We start from the raw sequence: 19263 nt of genomic DNA on the forward strand, positions 1-19263 counted from the left end.
GCCGCCAGGCGGCGCCGCTCCCGGGTCCTCGGGCAGGTGCAGGGCTGCACGGCCCGGAGTCCCCGGGCTGAGAGGGGCCTGGCCGCGAGGAAAAAGTGGCAAAAACAACGCCTGGCCCTGCAGCCCCTCCGTCAGGCACAGGGAGACCTCCCTCATTAGCGCAGCGCTGCAGAGGGGGGTTCTCAGCCTGTCAGGAGTTGTCCCATTACAAGCAACACTGTATTTATCCCTCAGCTTCTCAGATCAGATCAAAACCCGTGGTAAGAGGTGGAGTTAGGATTTCATCTTTTTTCTTGGCACGGTTTTAAGCTTTGGTTAAAGCACAGTCTGTTGTGTTCATTTAGATCCCTTTCGAAAACGGCTCTTGCCTACGCTGTTGATAAGCAGGGGAGCCTGTACGGGTGTCATTTACATGCCTTTCAGCCAGAAAAAGGGGGAGCTGAGGCAGTGTGGGGGCCTCCCGCGTCTTTGAAGTGCAAATTGCACCAGCTGAGATGTCTCAAATACCTGTTGAGTAGGAGTAAGAAAGTTCCAGTGACAGCTAAATAAATAGAATATAAGAATTCTGATATTTTTTTTAAAAAAAAAAAAAAAAGCCCACACAACTCTACTGAATTTGACATGCCAAATCAAACATGGCCTATGTAATAAATCTCTCCAGCTCATTCAGATGTTGAACCTGTCTTGAACATGTGTGCTTAGCTGGGATACAGGGATCATTTTCTAGGCTACAGTGTATAGTGTACTGTATTGCAATCTCTTGGCCAGACCTAATCGGTCTAAAACATTGCAGCCAGGCTCACTTCTGATGAGATTCCACTGCCTGAATTTCATCATTGTTCAGAATCAGATCTAATCCCCATCTTATTTCTGTTTACATTGCCTTTGGAGTTGGAGTGCCAGTTCTCAGTTCTTCACTCAAACATTGAAATTTGTTTGCCCATTGAAATATGGTCCTAGAAGCACCAACATTCACTTGCCAAATGAGTATTACAGTCATGTGCCTGCTCTTATAGTGATCCTGGATTGTGATTTCACCATTCATACTGTCTGGTGGTCATATGGACTTAAAGTACTCCTGCCCCTTTCCTCTCTTTCCATCATTCCTGACCTGCTTTTTTTGTTATGGTTTGGTTTTGGTTAGGTTTTTGGCTGTTTTTATCTTTGGAGAAAGGATTTTCAATGGCCAGACAAGCTCCCTCACCCAATTCACATTCTATGAATGTTTCTGCTGGTAAGACAGTGGATTGATAACAGGTAGTGAGAAGCAAGAAGAAATACTTTGGCTTTTTTCATGAGAAAATTAAACGGTTATCATTTTGATGAGCACTTACAAAACCATTACATCTGCGGACATGTCCCATATAGATTCCTAGTGTTAGAGGTGTTTCTAGTTAGTATTTGAGCTTACTGCTCCATGAACCTGCATTTGTCCAGCACAGCATGCCATGTGTGCACAGCAACTGGATTGATTTGGAGAGCACACCTTCTTTCTGTAGCACAGGTACCAGCTGTGCAAAGAGCAGGTAATAAAAGCCCTCAGGGGAACACTTTTAGGTCCTGATGTGAACTTCCTGAAGCCAGTGTAAGGATTGTCACCAATGCTGCTTTGTCCTCAGTTGTGGCAGTTTTTAAACCAGGCAGCTGGTACCTGATGCTTTGAGATCAGGGGCATTTCAAATCGCACCTGGGGCTTACGTGCAGCACTCCCCTTCTGCTGCCTTTTCTCCACCCCCGATACTTCAAGGGTTTATTTACCTAAGCATGACATTTCCCTTGGGTATAAAACGAAGCGGTACTTTCAAATTTAAGCAAGTGCCTAAGTTCAGCTCGATTCTGAGCCGCAGCACAGCTTTGGCTGTGGAAGCGTGCCTCCGTGCGGCTTCTCAGCCCTGCCAGCTGGGCTGGAGCAGCCCCTCTCCTTGTGGCGGAGAGGGACACAGCTCTTACCCTGCACCCTGTCCCGGAGGCGCTGAATCCCACCTCCTGGCTCTGCCCCCCACTTCCCACCGCTTCGGCATCCCCCCCGGAGCTCCTCGCCTTGCCGGGGCCGTGCCGTCGGAGCCGGAGAAGCCGAGGCGAGGCGGGCTGCGGGCGGGGTCTGGCTGATGTAACAGGAAGCCCCGCTGGCTGCCTGCCGCCGCTCCCCGTCCCCAGCTGAGCCGCTCCCGCTGCTGCCCGAGCAGCGCCGCGCTCCGCCGGGCGCCACTGCCCCGCAGCCAGCGGCACCAGCGGGCTGCCAGCCGCCGGGAGAGGAGGCGAGCAGAGGCAAAGCCAGCCAGAGCCCACCGGAGTTGAGCCTGGTGAGTACGCAGCGAAACGGTCCCGGCTTTTTACCTAAAACATTTTTTTTTTTTTTTCCTCTCTCTCCTGTGCCGACTCGAGGGATCCGGGCTTAGCGGTGTTGCCTGCTTTTCCCTGGGGTCTGCGGGGAGAAGGGGTAGGAGGAAGAGCCACCTTCATTTGTAAGCGCTGCGCTGGTTTTGGAAGTAGTGGTGCTTTATAGATCCTCGAGGAAGTGATCAATGATAAAGAGGGAGAAAGGGAGATAAAAATACCCCTAATCAGCACTTAAAGGATTCTGCCTAAAACCGTAATATTAGCTAACCAAATTTCTGTCGTTGCATCTGGAGAGAATTAGAGACATATGGGTTTGAAAAGGGTCCATGAGACTAATTCAATACAACTGGAGCTCTTTCAAGAGAGGACGAATTAGGTGATAAACTTGTTTAAATTTTCTTACTGAATATTCCTTTAATCTTACTGACGTTATTATACCGGAAAGAGATCGTATTTGAGTTATTTCATAATTAGGTTTTGCGTTGTAATTACATGACTGAAAAGATGAAGCTCCTGTTTTGTCTGGACTTCCTATTTGCTTGAGAAAAAGTTAGCTTGAGTTTAGTGCTTGTGCGTGTGCTGGGGTGTTACTGCTGAGATTTTTCCCACACGCACCAAACTGATTTATTGAGGGGTGGCTGTCTACTATTTCATTGCCTTGAGAAACTATTGGTTGGGGGAAGCGTGTGGCTCTGTGCTTTCCAGTACAGAGTTAAGAGGGTCATGCCACTTCTTCATCTTTCCAAAGCTGATGCAGTACCCTCAGTTTTTACAAGTCCGGTTGTGTTATTGTGATGATCCTCTTTGCTACATCTAGTCATTTGCCTGTCTGCGTAAGCAACGGATCTGCAGAATCAAGGAATCTTATTTCTGAAAGATAGTTAAGAAACAATGTAAGCTTTAAATTGCACTTGGATTTGATCTGCAGTAATTTATTTAGTCATCCGAATATTTCTATAGCAGCAGAGATTGAAATAAAAATAGCTGAGGTTTTGTTGCTCTCTACCTTAAAAAGTCACGCCAAATGTGTTGGGGCCAGATTTTGCTCCTACAGTTGTGCCAATGACAAGTCTTTCCAGTTATATTGTGCATCCTGGGGATCTTGTCATTCGTTTGCAGTAATAATGTATACAACAATTTAAAGCCGTTTGGACTAGTAATGTGCTAAAAGCCTGATTGTTGTGCTCTGAGGTCCTTTCAGTGGGTTGAAAGAAGACATGCTAGTTCTGGATAACTGCGAATGAGACCAGATTTGAATCTGTGAGTTTCCTTTCAAAATACACATGCTGTTACACTGTCTGAAATGCTCAACTAAAAATAATGATTGGTATTTCCATGGTATTTACTTCTGCAATCTACTTATGCTGTCAATGACTTTGCTACATGAAATCTCAAAATCTTTACTTAGCTTCAGAAATCTTCAGCACGAAAGGCACTTGGTGGTACTAAATCAAACAAGGCGGCACTTGGGGAAAAAATGTTCATGTTCTTTTAATGATCAGTGCAGTAGGAACAATGGTCTTTAGAAGTATTTCAGCTAGATGATTAAAGTTCTTGCCTTATGCTCTTCTCAAGTAACTAGTTCAGGTTTTGGTGGCACTGCCTACATGTGAAGCGTTAGACGTGTATGTATTCTGATGCCAGAATCTACGGTATTTGCAGACAAAGCAAAGACAGTGACAGGGTGATGATGTAGAACAGTTTGAATGCATGTTTTAGTGTACCAAACTGAGTACCTGAATACATAGCTTGGGTTGCAAGTTCACGAGATGCATTATGTCTCTCCTGTTCAAATGTTGCTGTACTCCGAATGCCTGATCAGCTGGAATCTTGATCTGCATTAAGAAATGTAATGTTTGTCCCTTTGAATAGGCTTTTCGTGATACAGGCACAACTGTTGAAATCCTGACCCGCTGAGAGCCGATGGGAATTTTTCCACTGACTGTCAAAGGGCAGGATATTCCTCAATGTGGGTATTTTTATTGAAGGAATTATTTCATGTGGTTACAGACATTATCCATCCAGTAACTGACATACTGTGATCCATTGGAAGCTGTGCTTCTATCACTTTTGAATGCTCAATCTGTAAAACACAAATCTATGCGTCTTGTTCTTGGTGAGTAGTGACTTACCTGGCTAAATAACAGGGTCTGCTCATAGGGAGCAGTGTCGTTCTGCGGGCTGAGTACTGTGATCCAACTTTACACAAGGGTACAGGTAAGAACAAAATCAAGGGAAGAAAAGCACTGATACATTTCTTTTGCTGCTAATATAATTACCTAGTTCTATATTCTGTGCATTCCAGTAAATTGGCTGCTTCCAACAGCACTTGTAGCATGTGCAAGAGCTGGGTAGGACAAGGCCAACAAGAGTCTATGAAATCACACAGATAAAGGATTCAAACCAGTCCAGTCATTTGGAAGGGACTATTGCTATCAATATGTTTTTAATAATAAAATGTACACAGTGATATTTTAGAAGTACATAGCTAATCACTCCTTTGGTCAGTACTGGTCATAGCATTAGCTGCTATGAAGGAAACTGGTGGAATTTCTCCAGTGAGAGGTCCGAGTCTGAAGTTAGGAAACAAAATAGAATTTCTCTTTAAGAAGTTGTTCCCATCTGTATCCAATGTGTTTACAGTGTTCCTGATCTTCTAGCAAAACTCCTTCTGTGCTTCTGATCAGCAGCCACTCCAACAGAGCACGTCCACAGTAGGGGCACTACCGCAGTGTTAGGGCCCCCTCTGTTGTGAAGGCGTCTGTAGCTCTGCCATTGGGTGTCAGATGTCGGAGTTGCCTCAGCTGAGCTTTGCGCTCACTTAGTTGCTCGTGTAACTGTTGTAGCAAATTGTCAGAACTCTGGAATTTACTATATCCTTGTATTATTTTTTTTAGTATGCATGTGTGTGCAATATATCTTGTGCCGATTTTTTTTTCTTAATGTGCCAGCTAACGAGGAAACGTGCCTGTTTTGAAAGCGACTTAGAAAGTAAGTCTTGAACCTTATTTTTTCATTTAGAAAGCTGTGAATCATGTCAGTTTTTTAAACTGAACACGTTTGAATGTTGTTTTAATATTTAGAAGAAAAAGGAGAAAGCAAGCCTTTTTTTTTTAATTTTTTGTACTCACGTTGGCAATGCTAGTGTGTTGACAATATCAGCATAAAAAGACATTCAGTGTAATGCATTGCACAAAGAGCAGCAGAAATTAGCCTATCACTTAGTTTCAGGGAGAATTCCACAGCCAGTGCAGTACAATGCAAGATCTTCTTAATATGTTTATTTCCGTTATTTTCTTTCAGCAGCATTTTTTCTTTTTGTTCTATTTTAGAACCAAGACAAAACTGGAAGGCTAAATTTTAGCATTTTCATTCAGATTTGTTTTCACTATTATCTCTCATGCATATCTGCTTTGGTCTCCCAAGCTTGTTTATACTGTTTACATTTTCCCAGCAAAGTCATTCTTTTTCTGCCCTAGTTCTGTGCAAACACTTTCAATCATTGCTGCAGTATATGCTGTCCAAAAGAACAGAAATGATTTATTTAGAGTTGCTTTTCCTTGGAAAGATGCATTTGAAATCCATTTAAACAAACGTAATGCATTAAAAAAAGACTTTCCATGAGTAGTGATGTATTCACTACAAGGAAAAGAAAACAGATTTTTTACTTGTATAAATTTGTATGTTTCCCTGATGTTGTTACATTTTAATATAGAATAGGCATCACCCAAGGCTTTTGGGCAGTTTTGGCCACTATAAAGCTTTAGCTGACAATTAGTATACTACTTGGATTTTTTTTTTTTTTTAAAAAAAAGGCAGTGTTGTATTTCTGGACTTATGCCTGGAGCATGCAGCCCTTATTTAAAGAAAAAAAAAATCTCAAAACTAGTGACAGAGTTTTCTTTAATGAAACCAGTACCAGTCACTGTGACTTCCCATGTAATGCCAAAGACAAGGAACTACACACTGTGATTAGTGAATTTTATTTTTTAAAGCTACTACTTTAAATACTGTGGTATACCATCAACTGCTTTTAGGTGGAAGATAATTTTTTTTGGAACTAAAAAGGTATTGCTTTCAACATACTCTTTGATAATTCTGCGCTTGAAAAGTGTACACTCTTGACGCTTGGATGGGCATAAGGTGTCACTCTTTACATTGTACCTCAGGTTTTTGTCTCCCCTATTAGAGTGGTAAAGTCTTAAAAATTCATTTGAATACATTTTGTTTTATTTTTAGAGCGGCAATGCTGGTAGAGCTTCATTAAAGTAGAACAAAAGATGTACTGAGCAGATACTTGTTCTACACAAACTTGTATGTTTTAGGCTTTAGTATTTTTTTTTCTTTTTATTAATATTATCAGAAATGCATATACTTTGTCGTGTTGTTGTGCTCTGTAGTCCTTCCTAAATAGAAATGAAAAATATATATGCATCAGGCATGAATAACAGCTTTAGACATCATACTGCTTTCTTCTATTGTTGCATTTATGTATTTATTTACTGTCCTAAATGTAGCAAAAAAGTGACTTTATACATTTTTATTTTTAATTTTTAACAAAAGGACATGGTTTTGCACAGATTATCCTTAAATGTTCTGTATAATGGGGAGATCTGCCCTTTTGTTTCTGTTACTGAAATCCAGCAGGTGTCACTCTGGGGATTAAGTAAGGAATATTTCACAAGCAGATATAAACTTGTTTGGGAGATGACATACTGAATTTAGAAGTATTTATTCTAGTCTATTTCTCCAGGATATTTTTTTTTTGCGCATGCCATTTTCATTTTTCAATACATTTTCTAAATTACATGAGTTAACATGTGCATTAATCTTTCTGAGTATCTGAACATGAACAATGAAACAGTTCAGTGAGAAGTTGTACTCAGGTGTCAAATTTGAAGCATGAAGAACTGGGAATCTGTTGAACATTTCCTTTATGATAGTAAAAAAAGCTTTTTCATCTTCTCTGGGAATCAAAATTATTCTTTTTGTCAGTGGAAATTCTAGTTGCACAAGTAATATATTTATTTATTAAAGTAGTCCGCATATTGGTTTTTATTTAAATTCCAAAATTGGTATTATGGGGTGGTTAATTATACGGAATTTCATAGTAATTATATCTGGAGAAGAGAAACATTTTCACAGTGCACCAAGTTGCTAGTATAAGAAAGCCAATGATGTATTTTTTGTAGTGAAAATATGTTTTTTTGTTGTTGATTGCACAAAGTGTTCCTCTAGAAAGCAGAATAACGTGTTTGTTGTATTTTTGTGGACTTTAACATAAGTGCATAACTCGGTGGTCTATGGAGTCCGCATTGTATGGAATAGGAACATAATTGTTATGAACCTGTGGGTTTCTAGAGGGAATCCTTGCTTATTTCCTGTACTGTGTTAATGCCTTCTTGCACTGAGACAAATACCGCGGCAGGCAGCTTTGGAAGGCGATGCACATGTCTCTTTTCGACTAGAAAGAAGCTGGATTTCACAAATACATGTGTGTATACATGCATACATACATACATGTGTATATATATATATATAGTGCAATATATATATTTTACACTTAAAAAAAAAAAAAATCAGTTATAGGACTTATAACCTCAGGTCTCTTTAAACAATTCAGTTTCCTTTCTCTCACTTCTTTCTCCTGTTTAAGCCCCCATCCTGTTCCGTTTTTTATTCTATTCCACTTCCTTTCCTGTGATGACTCTGAATGAGTCACATTGCCAGGCATTAAGAATGTGGCTTGACAATATTTCCAACAGCTTATCCTACATTGGCTCATGCAGATGAAATTAACCTTTGCCTTATCCTTCCTTTCAAAGAGAATTGTCTGTCTTCACGCATCTAGTTTCTTGGAAGGGAAAGGTGGGGGTGCGAACCCTTTCCATAAATGACTATATATCGAAATTCATAGTCCTGCTCCTTGAAAAGCTGTTCTTAAGAACAACAGATGTGTGTAGCTGACTAGCGAGATCGGTAACCTTTTTTTAAATTGATTTAGTATTCTGTTGGGAAAAAGTCCGTTTAAACAAGTTCAGGAAAGCCAAAATTAAGGCTCCTTCCTGACGGCTGTCCAAGTGCTCTCTGCATGGACACTACTCTTCATTCTCTATTTTTTTAAAAAAAATTGTGTTATTTATTGCATCATAATACATTGAAGGCCACCATGTTTGTGCTTTTTTGTATGTGGCTAGCAGCAATCGGAAAAACCACATACTTAACACTAAGTGGGTACTTAGACACTGAGATAAATTGTAGCCTTTCTGTGGTTACTTGAATGCCAGTGCAGTTGGGTTTGGGGGTTTATTGCATTTTTTCCCCCTCTGGTGGTATTTTGTTTTGTTGTTTTTTGTTTGTTTTTAATTCTGTTTTGGAAGGAGTGAGTAAAGAGGCTTTCTTTTTAAGGTTTCTAATCAGTTAATCGTATCTGTTAATCTGGAAATCAAAATCTTTGTGCTGAAAACAAACAGGGAAAAGTGTAGTCCTAGAGAAGAATAACTTTGGAAACCAATGAGCCCATGAGAGTAAGAACTCCCAGCAGGTTAAACGCCGCTATTGCAGTGTTCTGATTGCCCCACAGAGCTGCCGAATCTGCAGTAGCTGGAAGATCAGCCTGTTCTGTCTGGAGTACAATTAATGGGTATTCATTTATATTCATTTAAATTCATAACCAGTTTCTCATACTGGAAATGCTTAATTTCTGACTAAAGAAGGTGGTTTGAGCATTTTTCAGATCTTGACAGTGTTGTTCTTAGAGTGACTACAGAGATAACAGCCCTGTCCTTCCAGAAGTCCCTCCATAAGGAGCCTTATGTTGTCCCTTGCATTCCAGATGCACTATCTCAGCATTTGCAGAGTTCTTAGGAAACTAGGTAGAAAAACATAATTCAGATGTTTTTAACCTTTTAACGTGAACCATTGCGGTAGCTGCAGGGCTTGCACCTTTCCCCACTCACCCCCTCCAAATATTTCAGAATAGATTGTAAAAATCATGTTTCTTCTGTAGAGTAGATCCCTCTTCTAAAAACTATGCACGCAATCCAAGGGCAGAATTCAGCCTATGTAGTTTAACTGGGCTCTTTTTTATTTAGAGCTACAGAGATAACATGGTCTGCTGACATGCTAAGCTTTTCTCAGAGTCACATTACAGCCCATGAAGGACATGGCAGTATTTCAGGGTTTGTTGGAAGGATGGCAAAATTCTTGCACCATCTCTGTGGGGGCACTGGGGCCCCAGAGCATGTCAATGTACGCTGCCATCTATAAGATTAAGTGTACACGGTCAGAGGAAGTCAGCACCAAAATAACCCAGATTGATAGCTGATTTTAGGGCTCCGTTGCAATAAGCTCTCTAAATCTGACTAGACAAGGAGGGAAAAGATACTTTTGAAATGTGTTTTATCCACTGAAGACAAAATGACATGATAGACAGTTCTGGTATGATAGACAGTTACCTGTGGTGACTCAGCCTCCTCAGAGAATGTACATTTGCCAAACCAAAATGTTCAAAAACAGCATGGAGGAGTGGCTTAAGAAGTCCCACAGAAGTTTTTATTTTCTATTCTTTTGACAATTTCTTTAGCCTGTTTCCTAGATTTCCAAGCTTTTATAATAAGCTCCTATAATCTTACACATTCACAGCTTTGAAACAGAGCAGTTGTCCAGCTCTAAATCTGAAGCCTAAGATTCTCAGCCTTCCTTGAGCACTAAGTAAAAGTAAAATAATAAAATCTCATGGTAAGGGAGACAAAATGATAGAAGGAAAGAAAATTGCACGCGCACACAAATATATCGGAATTAATCAGAGTGTGGTTCTCGTAGGAAAGTAAACTGTGAACAAATCAGTAAATGGAATGAAGTTACCTTCAGAGTGAGCTCCTACCTGCAGAGAGAAAGCTGAGCCAGGTGTCCAGGACTTTTCTTTACCTCCATTGTCATCTGGAAGATTCCTTCAGATGGTGAGAAATCTGTGTTTGCAGTTACATATATGACAGGAATTAGCAGTAGGGTTGCTAAATTAATTATTCATTAATTTAATTTGGCAACAAAAGCAGGTGTACAGTACATGAGAGAGTTAAGATGCCAGTAACTGTTGTGGTAAGCTAGCTGCTAGTTTTTCACACAGTGAAAGTGAAACACCCAGCTGTCACATACAGAGGACTCTTAATATCAGGTCTCTTCTTCATCTATGCAAGAGAAGGCATCTTCCTATTTTTGCTACTGTGCCGGTTTTGTTATTTTGTAAGGCTCCGTATCCAGCTAACATTCAAAACTTGTCTCAGTTTGCCAGGGTCTTTTTCTCACCTCAGTTATGGGCCGTGATTTGTGCACGTGCGATTCAACATTACTTTGGTTCCTTTGCTGCCATGCATCCGCAATTAAAAAAAAAATTGCTGAATGAGAGTAATAGAGAGGAACAATGGGCTATTACAGGATGTTCGAGACAGGGTCATTACAGTGTATTTTCTTGCTCAATCCTGTTATTAGCAAGCTTTGTATTTACCAGCTTGCTTCATTTGTCAGTGCTGTATCATAGGTAAGGCTACAAACTGCCCATTTTCTAAGTTCAATTTGATGAAATAAAATTTTATCTAATATCTCAGTAGAAAGTGACTTTTCAATATTCATAAGAAGTGTATATACATGGCAAGTATTCAGGATTTTTGTCATCATTAGTAATGACAAGTAGGTGGATAAGTAATAAGAAGAGCCAGGAAATACTTCACTATCAAATGGCAAATTAGTTCTAGTGTATTTAGCAAAATGAAGTTGCAGAAGCTTATGATGGGCTGTTGAATTTAAAAGTCCAGAAAATCTTTTAAAAGCAAATGTTTTGCTTTTAAATTTTGAAAACAGCTCATTTACAGTACTTTTTTTTTTTTGACATATAGAGGATTTTTTCAGTTATTTTCAACATTTGGTATCCATAGGGTCAGTCTCTTTTAAAAGGTGAAGGTAAGTAGCACTTTATAGGGCCTTTCAAGCAACTGTGGACAGTTTGTCATGTGTGATTAAATTCACAGTTCTCTAGCTGAAGGACACCCACAAATGCTCACAGTTGCAAATATTTAAAGAAAGTCTCAAACTAATGTGAAATAAGTAGATCAAGCAAGAGGATTCAGACACATCTGGGAGGACACAGTTGGAATTGGGATCCAGGGATTAGTAGAGTAGATTAGTAACCAATCCACAGGGATTTGGGATGCTGATGAAAACTGCATGTTTTCAGCATTGTATGAGAATGTCTTAGTCTTTAATCAAGACGTGTCTTTTTCTTAGATGTGAAAATGGTTTTTGGAATAAACACAGCCTAATTTGGAATAGCCATGTAATAGAGTCTATGGAATGGAAAACTAAGGTTACTGTAGGTCAAGTTTTGAGGTTAGCAGAACTGTGAAGGGAAGTCTGTCTGGCAGCAAAATTTCCTACAGCAAATCTCAGTGCTGCCTTCTTTTGCACAGACACTTTCTGCATGCAAGGACGAGGGGGTGGAGGAATCAGCCACTACAAGAATATCTGTATGAGTCTGGTTCTTGCAGAATATGAGATATATTAACTGATGTGAAGTGTCAGCAGATGAGATTTGAATTAATGCTACACATCAGAAGCTTTTACAAACTGTACAGTTTTTGTCCAGATGGACAAATGGCTCACTGGAAGTGTTAGAGATGAACTGTTTTCCCTCAGCTCTCTGGCTCCATTTGGATTTTGGATATATTCGGTCCTTCAAAATCCTTCAAGTCACAAGTAGAATACTTACACAGTTCCATGTACAAAGTGGAACTATATGGGTCCATGGTACTACCAGTTTTGAAAGGTGAGCCATAGTGGGTACTCAGTAATTTCTTTCTACACCCAATGTTATCTGCTTAAAAAAGAATGTCAATACATCGCTTGGCAAAGGAAGGAGAATGTGTGTTACTTAATGTAAAAATGAAACAACCAATTAATACTAATTAACAATATTTCAGTAACAGCACAGTAGTTAACGTGTTCCTCCTGAAAATAATCTTGCATGCCTGTAAGTAAGCAGTATTTTGCATAGAAATATCTCCAAGAAATGCACATGAACTTCCAGAATCGATTTGGGACTTTCTGAAAGGAACACTTAAATGCACTTAGAGCATTGAACACGTGAAAAGGATTACGTACAATGTTGTTTGCTTGTTATTTTTCTTCAAATCAGCTGGGCTTTCTTAGACGGTGACCAGTTGCAAGAACACTAGATTAATCAGGTGTATGTCATCTCACTAAGAAAGAGACCACAAAAGTGGTTAAAAAAAGATTTCTGTTGGTTTGCTTTTCCTGTGGGGTTCCTCATTGTTGAAAATCTCTCTCTTGACTTGCTCCTCAAAACAGAGAGATGGAAACAGCTATCACCTTCCTAGGCTTCTAGCTCATGCTGTAACAACCTGTGATGTAGAAATCACTGAGTCATACCAGGGTGCCCAAGGGGGACAGTGTTCATTGTGTCATAGATATCAGAGTTACATGATTTCAGTGGAGATACGAAGAATGTACTTCCACAGAGAGTAACATTCAGAAAATATAAAAAACGTTGGCCTTCCTTATCAAAAGTGAGCCTTCAAAGAATCATCAGAAATTTTCTGGCAATTATTTTTTGTTTTCAGATTGGTTCTGCTTTTGGAGATTAGTTTTATACATAAGAACATGGAAGAGGCTTTTATATACAACTATGTTTACTGTTTGAGCTAATTTAAATAATAATAATAGTGGGCCTAGATTTTAAGCATACTCAGGTAGAGTATGAATGATTTCCAATCCCACAGAGGGGATGAACCTCAGCTTGTCACAGAGGGACAGTTGTTTCCTGATACAGGGAACTTGGTTAACAACTTCCAGTGTTTGAAGATGCCACAAGTCATACAGATTCTGTGTGTTTGCAGCCTTTGGGCTTAACAGGAAGGTCACCAAGTTATCGGGCAACTTCTGTCTGCTTGAAGAGATTCAAATGCCTTTCCTGCCCCACTGTTGGGGTGACTCAGCTTTCAAAGAGAAAACAGTGCTGCCCCTCTAAGTTTGCCACTATCCAGACCTTGTCTTCTAGCTAAAAACAGCAAAAGAGAAGTTAAACTTCACTTTATTTCATTCTTGTTTCCTTTGTTTTGCATTTGATTCTATAGGCTTTGTTTTCATCTAGCATAGTCTCTGTGGAGCAAGTAAATACATCTTCACTCCATTTTTTTTTTGTTGTTTTTCTATGCCCTGAGAGTCCTGGACATACCCAAACCTGTAGAAGAAGGATTCTCATTTCTCTGCAAATCTCTGAAAAAAACTTGCTGTATTTTTCACCCATAGCCTGAAAGTATATACTGTAATAAAACAGAGCCTAGAGTAATCCTTCTCCACCAAACCTATGTGGACAGCGCAAAGGGTGGTTAAGCCAGAAACCTTCTCCTTCCAGTAGATTTTTTTGATTTACTTTATCCTGATTGCATGACAGCATGGTTATCAGAAGACCTATTTCCAGGTTGCATGAATTTTGAAGAACTGCGAGATACACATCTAGAAATGTTAGTTATGCGGTCAACTGCAGGGATGTAACTACCTCTTTTTCTGTAGCCAGCTTTGAGGGTTAATTGATACAAAACTGGGTGGTTTTGTTTTGTTTCTTTCAAAATGTAGCACACATGTTATCATTGTTACTGTTAGAAGATCCCTTTTCACAGCATTTCAGTGAATTAACATTTTTTTCTTTTTTTTTTTGTCTAAGGAAGGTAATCTTTGCAACAACATCCTGTTTTATTTACCAGTCATATCTGTAATCTGCAGGAATCCTGTGTGTGAAATCACAACACAGTGCTCAAGAAAGGGGACAAAAATCCTTGATGTTTATTAGAAAATCACTTGGTAGCAAAACAAGTAGAATGGTGACTACTGCCAGGTGTGGTTTATTGTAAATAACATCAACAAATATGTTTTCAAAACTAGAAAGTGATTCAAATGAAATCAGAGTCTTCTCTTGCCTTCTTCAAAACCCAAGCTGTACCCTGTTGCACATTGGTGAGGAACAGGGAAAGAGAATTGTATTGCTGATCACTCTTTGAAGTTCACACGCCTCTGCAATTCCTATTCTTTTGCTGGAGTTGGAATCAAAGAACAAAAACATTATGGAAAAAGGCTGCTCTTGCATTATTTCTGGCAGGCTTATAACCTGGGAGTATCTAAAATATCATGAGAAAGCGTGTTCTCACGAGATTCCTGTCCAAATTTCCAGACCCACAAATCTGGAACATTATCCAAAAAAGTGGATACAACTGTACAGTTACAGCAGAACTTGTGGTTGGGGTTTGGGGTTTTTGGTGTTTTTGTGTGTGTGTGGTGTTTTTTTCTTTTTCCCAGTACTTCCCTTGCCACTTTTTTTTTTTTTTCATAATTTTAGCTATTTCTTATTCTTTCCCTCTTGTCTTCTCAATTAAATTGCTATGCAAGAATTTCCTTTGTCCCTTTCTCATGTTCATGTTTTTAATAAGCAATTGATCATTCTCGGTTCTAATGAAAATAGGTGTCATTTTTGATGAGCAACACTCCGTTAATTTCAAGTGAAGTTTGGCAGCATTGCAGTCCACTTGCAGAATGAACTCTCTCTTCATATTTATTTTCTCTGAATCACCACTAGCTAGTGTTTAAAAAAAGATTTTTTTTCGGTGCTTAGTTTCAGGTAGATTTAATAATGAATTTGCATGTTATTAATATATGAAATTCTCTTTAGTAATAAGTCTTTGCTAGGTTTTAATGCTTCACAGTTTCAGACAATCAACTCCTTTGCTCAAATATTACCGTAGAAGTATAATACATGCAGAAATAACGTTAGAAAATCCATGTACGAATGTAGTGCCCACCATGAGCTAACAGCTACTTTGCTAGACAGTATAGGTGATGCAGTTGTCAGTGTTATTGCTGTGTTAGTATTCATCAGTAATTAACTCTATTGGTTAAACAAGAGCACTCAGAGACCATGTTATCATTCTAGCAGAACCCTGCCAAGCAGCTGGTCCTATTTCTTGTTTTTGTTTTCAAGGAAGTAGGATTGAGCGTGCTGGAACAATTTCTCGTCTCTCACTGATAAAAATCAGTAAACTTTAATCACTGAAAGAACAACACTTTTGACACACAAAATATATGTTCTGCAATGGTAAATCCTATTCATGGTTCATTAATTCAGTAATAGGCAAACTAGTAAGATAAGTACGGTATAAATTTTATTTATGACATTAGTATCCGTAGTCTCCTAAAATACAGTTTGATGATTACTTATGCTTAGATCAATTTGTTTTTTAGGAGGAAAAATTATTTCCCAGTGTGATGAATATGAGGGGGAAAAAATGGTCAGCATGCCTTGCGACTAAAAAATGTATTAGAGTGCTGTTTTAGAATTTATCTTCACTTAGTTATACGTATTTTTGTGGGCAAAATGTGCTTCTGTAGCATCCATGTGCTGTTGCAGCTGCTCCAAGGAACTATTTGCATATCAGAGTAATGTTCCCCAAATTCCTCTGTTAGGTGAAAGGCTTGTGGCAGTATGTTCACTGTGAATAAGGAAGGGAATATCCAGCTCTTGGTAGATTGCTAGTGGTTTTTGCACTGTGCAGACCTGTTCTAACATTTTTGTGTCATCCTCAGTTCAGGAAACATTAATCAATTTTGTTTCAAAATTATAGTTATTAGATAAATTACAGTGCCCGTGTGTACTATGTTAAGAATAGGGAGAAACCTTGCTCTTGGAAAAACATTAACTATACAGAAGGCAACACAGCTTATCCAGCTATGCTGTTACTTATTTGATGCACTAAATGTGTTCCTCGGTTCCTTGGGCTTGGGTTTCATACTTGGGCTTCAGCCTCAGCACCCTCCCACCCCACCTAACATAATACGGAATCTTTCTGTCCACTTGATGTGCAGATTTGCTACAGTAAAAACAACATAATGAAAACCTTGTGCCTCCAAAATAAGTCATGTCAGAGAAGACTTGCTGCTAATGGTTTCTTTCTCAGGGATGAGCTGGTTTAGGTATGTGCAATACATGGTTTATGTATTTGCAAGAAATTTGATTTTTATTTGGCTTTGCTCTTAACTTGTGAATCAGTTCCTGGCTATTGCACCAAAGTGAGTAAGTAGCTTAGTTTTCACAAATTTTAGGTGTCAGATAACTCTTATAACACAGGGACTAGAAATTCACTGGCTCAAGCAGTTTCATGATGCTGATGGTCTTAATATTCATACCCTATGAATATGTATACCTATGTATATTAGTACAATGCAGCTGTAGCTGTATCTTGAGAAATGCTATGAAACTGACAAACATGCAAAGTCTCCAGTAGACTAAAGAAAATGTGCAAGTTTGTTTACACGTTCTGGGACTGAGCTCCCACCCTCTCACCTTTCCTCCAATCCTGATGATTTTTTTTTCTTAGGTTTTTAGAAGTTTGGCTCCATTACAAATTGCTCATAAGACCAATTAATGTTGTGTGGAAACAGATGTTTTTGATTTGCTAGCAGTGACATGTTGTTTTCAGGGATCGGAATATCACAGGGCTGTTACATTTTTGTAATGTTCCTCATGAGCTTTTCATTTATTTTAGATAATTCTGTTTCACAGGTATAATTGAGCTGGAACCTTTACACTCTAAATGGAGGATTTCTTGTCTTAAATCAGATCTAGGCCACTGAGCTTTAGTGTCCTTCTTTTGGCTTCCGTCCTTACCCTGCACACAGTGCTTGTTGAAATGGAAAAAGAAGTTTGCTTCACTTTAAGGAACTGAATTTATTTTTGCAATGTTTTGCACTTTAAAAAAAAAAAAAAAAAAAAAAGGCAACTTATCCTTGATGGTCTCAGGAACTTACGTATTACTCTGAAGCTCGCATACCTTTATCTGACTACAAATTTAGTTAACAATGATAGTATATTATTATCCAGGCATTTGAAAAAGCCAGTGACTGAAAGGACTTGAAGGAAAGATCTTTTGTGTTTGTGCAAGCTATATTCTGGGCTATATAAAGTAACATAGTATTTTTATAATTATCAGCTATTAACTGTGTTGACTTCCTTTTCCTCCTGGAATTAGCACAGAAAGGAAAGCATGTTTGTGTTTTGTTTAAAGCCTCGAACAACAGCAGCTCCATAACTTTATTTTTACATTTCTATAGTTTACTTGATCATAAGTGACATAGGTCATCATGACAAAATGCATGTTTGCCAGCTAGGCAGTAAGCTTTTTAACATTCTACAGCTTTTGTCCTCCAAGAACAGTAATAAAACCTGTGTACAGTGACCACTTGGGTGTCTTGCATTATTCAGGACAGGGTAAGTTCTCACCAGCTACTCTAATCTTGCTCCTTTTTACACTAAGATGAGAATTAGACCAATTATGTCATCATCTAATATTCTACATTTTAATCAAAAATTTATATTTTTGACACCCTCAGCATGGTAGTTACACTTCAAAGACTGTTTTCCCTTGTGAGGGCCAGTGGATCATAGAGAAGAGTAAAAGAAATATAGTCAGAGTTTCTGTAGTGAAGAAGCTTTGCAAGGAAGAGTCATAATCACACCCAGGTTTCTTCTGAGCCAAGAGAGCTGACAACCCACAGAAGCACTTCAGGGGAGTAGCAATGAAGAAATGACAATATTGAGCAGCGGATTCCGAATGTCTGATCAAGCTGGGAAATAGCATGGGGAGAATCCTAAGTGTGTGAAGACTTATATTTGTAGTTGTCTCAACATGTCTTTCTCTGCAGTTAAATCAAAAGACCCCAATCAAAATTAACTGTCTGCGATAGCAAAAATGACAGGACTTATAAACAGGTTTTCACAGTTCTAAAGAGCTCTCAGCTCAGTTGAGGGGAAATAAATTGTTGAGTGTTAACACTTGCCTTTAGAAGTCTCAGATTTTTGTAACTTAAGTAGCTCATCTCTTACTTCCATGGTTTTTAGCAGAAATAAGAAATAATGTGCAAAACTAAGTTATTGAAGCATTGCAGCCCTTGTGGTAAATGTAACTAATGCAGCAAAAGCACATCTCTGAAGAACAAAATTCTCAAATCTATAGCTCAGATAACAGTTTTCTGCAATAATTCCTTAGTTATCCCCATAGGATGTGGTAGCTGCAGCTAGAATGAAGAATCCTAACAAACCTTAGGATATAGCAGCAAGTACGTCATTAGCCACTTCTGCCAAGAAACTAATCCAAATACCACAGTGATCAGCTCCACCTATATCACAGTCCTGTTGGAGGGAAAGGATGTTGCTTAGAGAAATGCACTTGAGCTATTTTATGATAGAAGACATTGAAGATATATAGCTTCCAAATGAGGTTTTAATATAAATCAGGTGTTTTGTTTTTTTAAATAATAATAATTTATTTTTGTCTTTAAGCCTGGAGCAGGTTATCATAAAGAGATTTTCATGTTATACTAGTAAGATGTGAAATGCAAGTGATATGGGAGTGATGTATGAAATAGTCTTTTTACAGCCACAGTTATTTGTTTATTCCCAAGGAATACATGAGAACTACACAGTAGGATTTTTATAGAGGTCTACTACATACAGCTTAGCATCTTTCATAATAAAATACTACATGGTTAAACTACACTTATATGAAGGGTCCATAAGCACACAGAGAAGTAATGGATGATATTTGTAATACAATTCACACAGTTTTGGCTGTTGGAAGCTCCATTGTTAGGCTGCTGGCTGGGACTCAGGATATCCCTTACTGCTTCCAAAAAATCTCTTGAGTCCTTCATTTCCAGCTGAACAGTCACCAAAGGTCCATGGAAGAGTCCTTGAGCAAAACTTAAACCTTAGACAGCAATGTGAATGCTTCGTCTTTCTTTCCCCTCTCTCTCTCCCCTCTCTCCCCTCTCTCCCCTCTCTCCCCTCTCTCCCCTCTCTCCCCT

General features: G+C 38.9%; 1 protein-coding gene across 2 annotated transcripts in view; it reads left to right on the forward strand.

Annotated features, from left to right (window-relative positions):
• The first annotated feature begins 1827 nt into the window (after positions 1 to 1827).
• CALCRL (calcitonin receptor like receptor) overlaps positions 1828 to 19263 on the forward strand; it is a 60209-nt gene continuing 42773 nt past the window's right edge. The window contains exon 1 of one of the 2 annotated variants that reach the window (XM_035332035.1): positions 1828 to 2303. Coding sequence is in view for 1 of the 2 variants with exons in the window: in XM_035332034.1 (XP_035187925.1) it covers positions 2667 to 2716 (50 nt within the window). In the remaining variant the exon portion in view is untranslated. Of the gene's footprint in view, positions 2304 to 2627; positions 2717 to 19263 lie in introns of those variants that run through there. The other variant, XM_035332034.1, reaches the window with a different exon arrangement.

The sequence above is a fragment of the Oxyura jamaicensis genome, chromosome 7 (assembly GCF_011077185.1).
Source record: "Oxyura jamaicensis isolate SHBP4307 breed ruddy duck chromosome 7, BPBGC_Ojam_1.0, whole genome shotgun sequence".
Lineage (NCBI taxonomy): Eukaryota > Metazoa > Chordata > Aves > Anseriformes > Anatidae > Oxyura > Oxyura jamaicensis.